Source organism: Sus scrofa, chromosome 8 (genome assembly GCF_000003025.6).
Source record: "Sus scrofa isolate TJ Tabasco breed Duroc chromosome 8, Sscrofa11.1, whole genome shotgun sequence".
Classification (NCBI taxonomy): Eukaryota; Metazoa; Chordata; class Mammalia; order Artiodactyla; family Suidae; genus Sus; species Sus scrofa.
Window position 1 is genome coordinate 43831819 of NC_010450.4, and position 12199 is coordinate 43844017.

Consider the following 12199-nt stretch of genomic DNA (forward strand, 5'->3'; position numbering starts at 1 on the left):
AAAGGAAAAGCTTGTGACTAAATCACAGAATTACTTCTCACCTCCCTTCTCTACCCAAATACTTGGAACAACAATGAGTAAAAGAATTCTTTTTTTAGGTGATAATCTGAATGAAAAATTCACCTACAGTTTATGAGAGATAAAAAACAAGGGCCAAAAAGGACATGTGTAGTGTCCCCATTTCCTAACAGGTGAGTCCCAAGGAATAAGAAGGATGCAGGGGAGCAGGCTGAGCCACTGCAAGCACCTCCACTTACTGCTCATCACTGAGCCAGAGAACACATCACCATGGGTCACGGACGGTAACCATGCCAAGGTCTACTTGTGGGCCTCACCTTACTGTTCATGACAAATATAAATATAACAGGGCTTCAAATCGGGAAAACAGATAAACAATGGGCTCATAGTCTAGCAAATCTTTTTTTTTTTTTTTTTTTTTTTTTGTCTTTTTTTTGTTGTTGTTGTTGCTATTTCTTGGGCCGCTCCCGCGGCATATGGAGGTTCCCAGGCTAGGGGTTGAATCGGAGCTGTAGCCACCGGCCTACGCCAGAGCCACAGCAACGCGGGATCCGAGCCGCGTCTGCAACCTACACCACAGCTCACGGCAACGCCGGATCGTTAACCCACTGAGCAAGGGCAGGGACCGAACCCGCAACCTCATGGTTCCTAGTCGGATTCGTTAACCACTGCGCCACGACGGGAACTCCAAGTCTAGCAAATCTTAAATATACATATGTACACTAAACAACCTAGACCAAACCTTAATAACCTAATCTCTGCTGAACTGTTGACTATTTAGTGGATTCAAAAGAAGAAAATGAACAGTGATTGCCAGAAAGATAAAGAACATCTAATGCTGAAGAACCATAAGTCTAGCCTAACGAGCACAGGAAAAGACGCTCAACTACATTAGTTATTAGGGAAATGCAAAGTAATACTTTATAAGAGAAGCAATTTCACACCCATTAGAATGACTACAATTGAAAAAAAAAAAAAAAGAGTAACAAGTGTTGGCAAGGATGGGGATAAATGGGAACACTCATACATCACTGTAGAAATGTAAAATAATCCATGCTTGGGAAAAAAGCATATCAAGTTTTTTACGTTAAATATAAATTCATCACATGACCCAGCAATTCCACTCGTAGGTATCTACCACCAAGAGAAATAAAAATATTTGTCCACACAAAGAACTGCAAATGAATGTTCATAGCAACATTATTCATAATAGCCAAAAATTGGAAAACAACCCAACTGCTGGTATATGGATTGTCCAAATGTGCCATTTTCATACAATGAAATCAATTTAGCAATAAAAAGGAACAAACTGATGATACATATTATGACGTGGATGAACCTCAAAAATACTATGTGGGAATAAAAATGTTCTAAAGTTGATTTATGGTGATGGCAGTACTACGCAGGAAATTTACTAAAAATCACTGAATTCTACAATGGGTAGAGTTTATGTAAAATCTGCCTCAATAAAATTGTAAAAAAAAGTCATAATCGAAGTACTTAATTCACATTTTTTAATGTTTCAGAAATTAACACAGTATCCCTATTTTGCATCTACCTCAGAATAGAGCAATCTAAGATCTGACCAGGAATTCTCAGGTAGAAACAGGCTGAACTGCAAGAAGTACCCATCCACCAGGCAACTAAGATACATTAAGAGTACCTAGAGTCAAAATGTCTTCAGGGCCTCATTCCCATCATTAGGCAAAGCTCACTTATCCATAAATTGCATGTCAGCTAAAACACAAAGAGGTAAGAGCCACTGCGCCCCCAAGAAAGCTGGGGGAGAAGCTGAAATATAGTTTAATTATAAAGTAAACAGAGAAGAAAAACAGAGACCTAATAATACCTCCCTTCTCTGGCATCCATGACTCTGGATGTCTAAGGCTCAGGGAGTCTGGGACTTCAAGTGCCACCCTTTGAAGGGAAATGAAACTAAACTTCATCTTGTAATTTTAGGTTAATCATGACATTCTATAACTGGAAGGTAAAATATTATCAAAAAAAAAAATTCTAGTTTAAAGACGTTTCAATCTCTTATTCTTATAAAGACATTTAGGAATTGGGGGTAAAAATAATAATGATGATCACAATTATTGCCATCATTAATTGAACATTTTCTATGTGCCAAATAAAAAGGTAAAAATGTACATATATGATCTCATTTAAACTTTACAAAGATCCTAGGAAGTAATATTATCATCTTCATTTCCAAGATGGGGAAACTGAAGCGCAGGCTGATGAGTGATAAACAATCCAAAGAGGAAGTAGCCATAACAGTGTCACCTGAAGGAACTCCATCACGAGGACAGCACTTTACTCAGGAACTCCTATGTTAGGCCAACACAGTCCAGATCAAACACTCCTTTTTGCAAACCTAGAGATTCTGTTTAGAAAAGTGTTCAGGAATAATAAAGATGGTACGAACCAAGAGACTGAAGTAACCCAGGACATAAAAATCCCACTTCATTCATACTGACTCTTCAAACCAGCCGCAGCTAAAGGCACCCTGCCCAAACCATTTGCCCAACTTGGCTCACGGCTTACAGACCCTCTATTTTTTCCCTACATTCTTGACTATTTCAGTTCAGGAACAGTGAGACAGCAACAGGGTGAAAAGTGAGGTGTCCTCCAGACTCCTCTCTACTCCCAAAACACTGAGCTTACTCTCTCCACATTGCCTTCTGCACTTTTCTTCACCTGTGTAAACACTTTATATCCCTTATGTTTCAGGAAACGTCAGATCCCCTTTTCTCAATGCCACCCATCACATTCCTCGCCATCTGTATTACTGCTTCGGGCACACAGATCTTCTGCCCACTATTCTGTACTTAAAGTGTGCACATCTCATTTCCTCAATGACATAATAGACTACTGAGTCAGGAAGTACACTAATATTGTTTTATATTCCTTGAAGTAAAACAAAATATAAGTCACAGGAAATATTTAATAGTTTCTAGAGTATGAACAGATTGTACTTGTGCTTTTTTCTGTCGATATATATGTTTATGAGAATTTTGTTTGTGCAACTGTTAGGTAGCTAGTCGGACAGAATCGAGTCCTGTCCCATCCATCCCTGATGGAGTCATCCTCCTCCCCCTCACTGGGACACTGACCAAAACATGCCCAGAGATTTTCCCTTTTGTGATTAAGGACCACCAAGTTCCCAGCCTTATCAGGCCCAAGTATAAGGTTAAAAACACAGCTGGGCTTTCCAAACTGCTAACACTACCTGGCACATGAGTGTCAAGACCTAAGAGGTGAACCAAAATGACCTAGGTTCATTACACCATATTTATAAAATATAATAAAGTGGTATTCTGGGTTTTGCCTCCTACCCATGGGTTTTGCTTGGGTGCTTATAGGTAGGTGCCTGTGCACAAAAAGAAAAGTTAGATAACCTAAAGCTGTCAATCACCTTGTCAATCAAATGATGCAGGACACAGGGAGGGACCCCCCCCTCACTGTGGGGCTGCTTCTGTTTTCCAGCCAGATAGCCCAGTCTATTCTTTTCAGGAGTGTACTTTAACTTGCTTTGTTTGATAAAACTCTGGCTGCTTGAAGCTGCTCTGTCTCTTGTTTGAATTCTTTCCTTCGGGGGACAAAAGGACCAAGGAATTGCAACACTACCAATAATCTAAGACTATAAGCTCATTCTTGGAATAGATAATAACTGTACAGTATGCTTAAATTTTGTCTTTTTAAGAATAAGATTAAGGGAGGGTGTGGCCAGGTGGCGGAGTAGAAATATCCTGAGTTCATCCCTTCCTACAGACACAGCAAAATTACAACTACTCACAGAGCAACTATATGAGAATGTCCCAAACACTCTCAGATAAGATTTTACACATCTAAAGACATAGAGAAGGAACCACAGTTAAGATGGGTAGAACGGGAAATGACATGACCTAGTCAAGACCCACTCACTCAAGTCAGTGACCCACAAATAGGAGGATAATCACAACTGAAGAGCTTCTCCCCAAGAAGTGAGGAGTTCAAGCCCCATGCCAGGATCCCCAGCCCAGGGGTCCTACACCAAGAAACCCTTAAATATCTGGCTCTGAAGGCCAGAAGGGTTTGGGTACAGGAGAGTTAAGAGGGCTGCAGGAAACAGAGACTCAACTGGGAAGAGTGTGTGCAAAAGCTCACACACTCTGAGATCCAGGGCAGAGGCCACAGTTTGAAAGTAGCCTGGATCAGACCTATTTTCTGATCTTGGAGAGGCTCCCAGAGAGACAGGAAAGCTGGCCCTGGGGACACAGGTGCTGGTGGCAGCAATCTGGGGGAGCTCACTCTACCACAAGGACAATGGTGCTGGCAAGCATCATTTTGGTCTACCCTCTAGATTATTAGCGCCAAGGGCTTACCTGCCAACCAGTGGCCCAGCAGCAGCCCTGTGCTCCACCTGGGCCACACAGACAGCCATGTGGGAAACCTATCCCAACCTCCAGCCCGACCACAGCCCCTGTGCAAGGCACAGCTATTCAGCCAAACAGGCCAGGAGCCAGCCCTGCCTACCAGACTGCCTACAGTTCTCTGGCCACCACAACAGACAGGGGTCACAGCCCATATTGGGGCTATATGGGCCCACTGAGCATATAGCTGTGATAACAGGAGTGGAGTGAACTACTGGGCCCCATAGGATGTCAACTGCATAAAGCCACTTCTCCAAGATCCAGAAACATAACCAACCTACGTTAAATACATAGAACTAACTACAGAAAATTGAGCAAAATCAGGAAACAAAGAAATATGTTCCAAACAAAACAAGACAAAATACCTCAGAAAAGAACTAAATGAAGTGCAAATAAGCTACCCGATAAAGAGTTCAAGGTAATGATCATTAAGATTCTCAACAAGCTTGGGAGAAAAATTAGCTGAACATTGTGAGAATTTTAACAAAGAGTTAAACAAACCATAAACAAACAAACAAAAGACAGTGAACCAGGCAAGGCAAACAAAAGCAAAAATTAATAAATGGGATACATCAACTAAAAAGCTTTTACACAGTGAAGGACACCATCAACAAAGGAGGCCTACCAAGTGGGGGAAGGTATTTGCAAATGAACTACCCAGTGAAGGGCTAATATGTAAAATATACAAAGAACTCACACAACTCAACATCAAAAAAACCAAATGACTCCATTAAAAAAGTGGGCAGAGTACCTGTACAGACATTGTTTCAAAGTCATACAGATGGTCAACGGATACATGAAAAGATACTCAAAATCACTAATCATCAGGGAAATGCAAATCAAAACCACAATGAGCGACTACCTCATATCTGTCAGAACAGCTATTTTCAAAAAGATAACAAATAGGGAGTTCCTAATAGGCTCAGGGGTTAACGAATCCGACTAGGAACCATGAGGTTGAGGGTTCAATCCCTGCCCTTGCTCAGTGGGTTAAGGATCCGGCGTTGCAGTGAGCTGTGGTGTAGGTTGCAGATGTGGCTCAGATCCCGCATTGCTGTGGCTCTGGCGTAGGCCGGCGGCTACAGCTCTGATTAGACCCCTAGCCTGGGAACCTCCATATGCCGCAGGAGTAGCCCTACAAAAGGCAAAAAAAAAAAAAAGATAACAAATAAATACTGATGAGGATGTAAAGAAAGGAAACCCTTGTGTACTGTTTCTGGGATTGTAAACTGGGTGCAACCACTATGGAAAACAGTATGGAGACGCCTCCAAAAATTAAAAATAGAACTACCGTGTGATCCAGCAATTCCACTTTGAGGTATTCACCTGAAGAAAACAAAAATAGTAAGTAACTGGAAAGATATATATGCACCCTTATGTTCACTGCAGCATTATTTACAACAACCAACATATGGAAGAAACCTGTGTCCACCAATAGATGAATAGATAAAGAAGATGTGGTGTGTATATATATATATATATATGTACACACAATGGAACATTACTAGGCATAAAAAAGAATGAAATCTTGCCATTTGCAACAACATAGATGGACCTAGAGGGTATCATGCTAACTAAAACAAGTTAGAGAATACAAATACCATATGATTCATATGTAAAATCCAAAGAAACAAAACAAAATGAAAACAGAGATACACAGAACAAACAGGAGGTTGACAGGGGGGTAAGGGGTGAAGATGGACAAATCAGGTGAATAGTTAAGTGGTACAAATCTCTAGTTAAAATAAATAAGCCATGGGGATATAACATACAGCACAAAGCCAATATTGTAGTAAGTTTGTATGGAGACAGGCGGTTAAAGGACTTTTTGTGGTATTCATTTTATAAAGAATGCAAACCTCAAACCATTACACAGAGCTCCTGAAACATAATACTATACATCAACTATATTTCAATTAAAAAGGGAGAGAAGTGAATTTAAAAGTTTCCAGTGTGGCACGCATAAATTACGGTTTTATCAGAAATACTAAAATCATTCCATGTATTTTTACAGTTGCCTAAATATCCACTCTACTTTCTTATATTTCTGAATCAAAAGGCATTAAATAAACATTTCTTTGTTCACAATAAACACTGGATGAGGCAAAAGTGAAAATAACTTGAAAAAATGTAAAATAATAAAAATATTTTCTTTTGGTAAAATAAGAAAAGTGTCAAAAGCTATTATAACTGGCAAGAAGGTAAACTTAGCCAACACATGTAAGTATAAATGTAAAGGAGGGAAACTGAGCATAAAATTGTATTTTTATGTAATAGACACATATACACAACATGATCACAATAATGAAAAACAAAGATGACTAATTTGAAATAAAGCAAGAGTATTTTCTTCTATAATAATGCTCAATTTCATTTCAGTAAAATGTTAGTAAGAAAATATGGAAAGAATAGCCCAGATCTGCATACATTTTTAAAAACCTCCCTACCGGAGTTCCCACTGTGGCTCAGTGGTAATGAACCTGACTAGAATCCACGAGGACATGGGTTCAATGCCTGGCCCCACTCAGTGGGTTAAGGGTCCGCCAGCATTGCTGTGAGCTGTGGTGTAAGTCACAGATGCGGTGCAGATCCCATGCTGCCGTTGTTGTGGCTGCAGCTCCAATTTGACCTCTAGCCTGGGAACTTCCATATGCCACAGGTGAGCCCTAAAAACACAAAAAGCCTCCATACCTAAATTAACATACCTGTAAACATGGCGTGAAAGTAAGGACTACAGGCAGCCAGCACCACTCTATGAGCAGAGATTTCCATGTCTTCAGCTACAATTGTGACATCACACAGCAAATTCTGACTGTTTACAAGACAAAGAGAAAAAATTTTAATAACAGTAAATGTATTGAACATCTTGAACATCCTATGCAAAAATTTTACAATTTTTGCCCAATTTTCCAAAGTTGAAACTAACTAAAAGCTGCCATTCTTTTTTTTTTTTCCTTTCGCCATGCTTATGCATGCAGATGTTCCTGGGATCAAACCCAAGCCATAGCAGTGACAATGTTGAGTTCTTTCTTAACCACTACATCACCAAGGAACTCCCAAAACTGCCATTCTTAAGAATGGCATGAAGCACATGGTAAGGAGTTTTGACATAAGCCAGGATGCCTTGGCCCTCACTAGAATCTTGCCTTTGTTTAAGAGAAATCTTTCCAAACTTGATTTCTGATTTCTCAATCTAATGAAAATTACTGACAAAACCATCAATGGAGTGTAAGAGCAGAAGTTGTTTGCATCAGCAGAAAGGGCAGATGGCAGTAGATGCTAACACAAAGACAAAATAAAATATATGTAGAAAACTAAACTGAGTCAAAGTGTCCAAAATACATGCACACAGAAAATACCCTAAGTCACCAAAGATAAAATTACATTCAATTACAATTGCTGCTTAAAAGGCACTTGAGCACTTGAAGTATAACTTAGAACATTTTTCCAGTGTAAAATATCTAATTCATCAGAGCCAAAAATACTACCATATATAAAATTTAAAAGCATTGTGTTACCTGAAAACAATTATTTAGCAAACATAATTATACCTCCAGTTCTAAAATATCCATTTTAATCCATTAAAAACATGCAGTGAATACTTTTCTCATGCTATATAAGCTGCTAGATGACTCTCCAGCTAAATAAGAATGTCACAGTGTATCTTTTTTGGTGAAAAAGGTTGCTGATGCTAATTCCAGAAACAAGAAGGGGCTGGTTTGAAATCCTAACTCCAGCCTTACTTACCATTAATCACGTCATTAAAGACTGAAAAAGGTGTGATGAACCCAAGGGCCTTTCCAACCTACAAAGTCTTTGCACTGAATGTGTACAGTGTACACAGGTCTTGATGGACCTCCTCCTCCACCATTCTGCCTATTTCCTAAAATGGTGCCTGCTGGCTTCCGTAACTTCTAGAAGCTTCTGAGCAACATTTTCGCATTTAACCCAGTCCTTGAGTGTTTCACTGTTCACAAACTTATTTCTGTGGAGTTCATACCAAAACTTCTGTTGATCCTATTGGTACTACTGTCCCTCCAGTCTAGGAGAAACTGTGAGAAAAGGGGCCAGCTCAGCCCTGGTGATGAGCTCACTGTGCTCTGCAAATTGAAGCACGGGTCACAATTGCCATATGAGACATCAACCAGGTCATGTAGACTTTCTGAGTAGACTCGTAAGGAGGCGGCACATCACTCATCTGTAATTCCTCCAGATCAGTGGGGAAAACTGACAAAGTCCATCGTCTACTCTGAGCATATCCAACCACTCTGTAATTCTATGACTTCCACAGGTTGATAAATAACTCAGGGGAGTCAGCAGTATTTTCAGGAAGGTGTTATGCAGGAGCTCCACTAGCATATATTATTTCACTTAGACCCTGCCAAATTCTTATGAAGTACATGTTCTTGTGATTTTCACCCTTAAAATTTATAGCTGGGAAACCAGGGGATAGACGAATGAGCAGTCTGATGTCACAACTAGTGGCAATGTCAGGATTCAAATCCGTGGAGGCTAGCTCCAGAGCCTCTTACACTACACAAGACAACCTAAAGCTGTGCCTTTTAAGACCTGTTAAAACCTGAACAAATCAGGGAATAGAAAGTATAAATAATAAACATCACCCATTCATTATTTGACATATTGTATACTGAAACTACTTTTTAAAGTTCTGTATATAGTTTATAGAAGGCCCAGTTTTAGTGGGTTTTTAGCACTCCCTCTACGAGAACAGATATCAAATTCAATAAAGCCTGCAAGATTACCTCTGCCCTTAAGGAGACTAGCAGAAAGGACTGCCAATGCAAGGATTATGGGACAAAGTGGAAAGTGCCAGAGTAAAGATGCTAGGGGAACAGGAGAGTATCTAAACCAGACTAGGGGTCAGAAAAGGCTTCCTGCAGCTACTGACCTTAGTTGAGTTCTGAACACAAGCGTTAGCTGGATGGAGAAGGAGCAAGAGGAGCCCACACAGAGAGAGCAGCTAGTGCTGCTGGGAAGAGACCTGAAGCAGCAAAGCATGATTGGGCCTGTGGACCAGGAAGCATGTGCAAGAAGGAGAGAGGAGTGCTGGGGTCAGTAGGGCCATCCATGTGTCCCATGGTGACCAGGGTATTGAGACACAGCTCAAACATGAGACAAGTGCATCTTTATGTCCATTTTCCTTTTGTCAGTAATCTTTCCTAGTTTCAAGATGGAACTTGAGTGGAATTACACTTAACATCTCAAAATTACAGAATTACATTCAGCTTCAATTACAATTACTCATTGACCCAAACCTCCTATCAGAAAACCTGCTGGCTGTCACACACTTACTTTGGCCTTACTGGCATATTAGTTGTTGTCTGTTATGAGTAAGGTAAAAACACTGCCAAACCGGTTTTCAGCCACACCCAATGGTTTGGTTACATGGAGCCCAAAGGCATGCAAGCCGCCTCACAGATCAAGGACATAGTTTCAGTGTTCAATTTGTTATCTCTTTGTCTCCAGCAATAACATATTTTTAAAACAGATCCCCTTACAGATGGGAGAGATCTGACCAAACTTCTTATCTGTCAGCCAGTGTGTTTATGTGCCGACCTTGGCCCTTACCTCGTCTTTCCAAGTACGCATGCTCACAAGGTGAGTGACTCTAGGTGAGAAGAGGGCCACAAATAAAATCCAGCAGTTAAAATAACAAATTTCTTTGAGCAGCCCATACCCAAAGTCTACATATGTCCTTACTATGTAAAAATCTAATGAGGGAATGGACTACAGAAGGAAAAGGCTTTCAAAATAATAGAATAAAGTTGTTAGCAAAATCTGCATTTATTCACTGAAACATCTAAAGTGCCTACTGGGCACCAAAGACTCTGTCAGCTTACCAAAACAAACAAGATAAAGTCTGTGATAACACAGAGTTTACAGTGGAGCCAGGGAGAGAGGCAAGCTAAGGAGTGCTTAGGAAATGAACCGACGACTATTAGGGCAAGCCCAACCTTACAGGAAAGGTCTGTAAAGGAAACTGCTCCTAAGAGGGGAATGGGAGTTACATGGGTTTTGGGTAAAACTCAGACGGTGAAGAAAAAAAAGATAGGCACTTGTCTCTTGAGTGAAATGTCATGAAAACTTGTCCTTATCAGGAAAAAAAAAAATGCCTGAAAATGAATCATGCCTAAGTACACCAAGGTATTCTTTGGTTTTCTGCTGTCAAATGTGTGTGAATTCCTAAGACTAGAAAACCCTATCACTGCTGTATATACAGAAGTTTCCCTTGTCCACAGGGATGGGTTCCAAGACCTCCATGGATCCCTGAAAACCACAGAAACAAACAGGTACTGTGTTATTTCCTATACAAACACACCCACAATGAAGTTTGATTTACAAATTAGGCACAGTAAGAGATTAACTGTAACTAATAACACAACAGAACAATTACAACTATACTGTAGTAAAAGTTAGGTGAATGTGGCCGTGCTCTCTCTCAAAATCTCTTATTTTACAAATCTAATTCCTTTTTCACCTTAACCAGGCAATTATCGTGCCCTGTGGATGTAACTTTCACAGTTTGAGGTGTGACAGTAGAACTAGCGCAATTTTTTTTTCCGTTTTCACAATTTTACAGAGAGAAGAATCGCTTTTACTGAAAATCTTAGCAACCTCAATATAACAATTTTTTTTTCTCTTTTACTAAGTCAAGAACATTCACCCTTTTCACTTGAAGGAAGCACTTTACAGCTTCTTTTTGGTATGTCTGAATTGTAAGCATTATTTCTGAGCACTGATGAAGTAAAATAAGGGTCACTTGAATATCAGCAACTGTGATACTACAAGAGCTGACCTGATACTGGAGAAGGCTACTCAGGGACTAAGGGCCAGGACATGCTGGACAGGTGATTCACATCCCAAGCAGGACAGAGCAGGACGGTGGGATTTCATCACACTACTCAAAATGGTGCTTAATTTAAAACTTGTGAATTGCTTTATTTCTGGAATTTTCCATTTAATATCTTCAGACCGTGGTTGACCACAGTAACTGAAACCTCAGATAAGGGGGAACTAATGTAAGTATACCTTCTTAAAGTAAAATGTACCATCAGGCTCTGAAATATCAAAAATAATTGGTAGTTCATGAAACAAAAATTTACTTTCTGGAGTTCCCACTGTGGCACAGTAGGTCAAGGATCCAATTGCAGAGGCTCAGGATTTTGTTTGTTTGTTTGTTTTGTTTTTTTAGGGCCACACCCATGGCATATGGAGGTTCCCAGGCTAGGGGTCGAATCGGAGCTATTGCTGCCGGCCTACACCAGAGCCACAGCAACACCAGATCCAAGCCGTGTCTGCAACCTACACCACAGCTCACAGCAACGCCGGATCCCCAACCCTCTGAGCGAGGCCAGGGATCCAACCTGCAACCTCATGGTTTCTAGTCAGATTCGCTTCTGCTGTGCCACGATGGGAACTCCCAGAGGCTCAGGTTTGATCCCTGACTTGGGAATATCCATATGCCACAGGTGCAGCTAAAAAAATAAGAAAGGATTTACTTTCTACTGATGTGGGGGTGGTGGAAAGATACACAGCATCTGTCCATCTTTGTCCCTCAGTGCCAGGCTGAGATCTGGACACACTCCTGCCACACGGAGCAGAGTCTGAATAATAGCCAAGGTGCCAGGCTGGTGAGATGCACTCCAGCCAGAGACCACAGGGCAAACACATGCCACAGCCTAGGAATGTGCCCAAAGGCATCTTTGGGATAGCATCAGGTGTTAGGATAAAGAAACAAGAGTGGG

General features: G+C 40.6%; 1 protein-coding gene across 2 annotated transcripts in view; it reads right to left on the reverse strand.

The window, feature by feature from the left end:
• KLHL2 (kelch like family member 2) overlaps positions 1–12199 on the reverse strand; it is a 121589-nt gene that overhangs the window by 82396 nt on the left and 26994 nt on the right. The window contains exon 3 of one of the 2 annotated variants that reach the window (XM_005666650.3): positions 7139–7245. The exons of the other annotated variant lie outside the window; for it this stretch is intronic. Coding sequence (XP_005666707.1) covers positions 7139–7245 — 107 coding nt within the window. The remainder of the gene's footprint in view (positions 1–7138; positions 7246–12199) is intronic. 2 annotated transcript variants of the gene reach the window in all.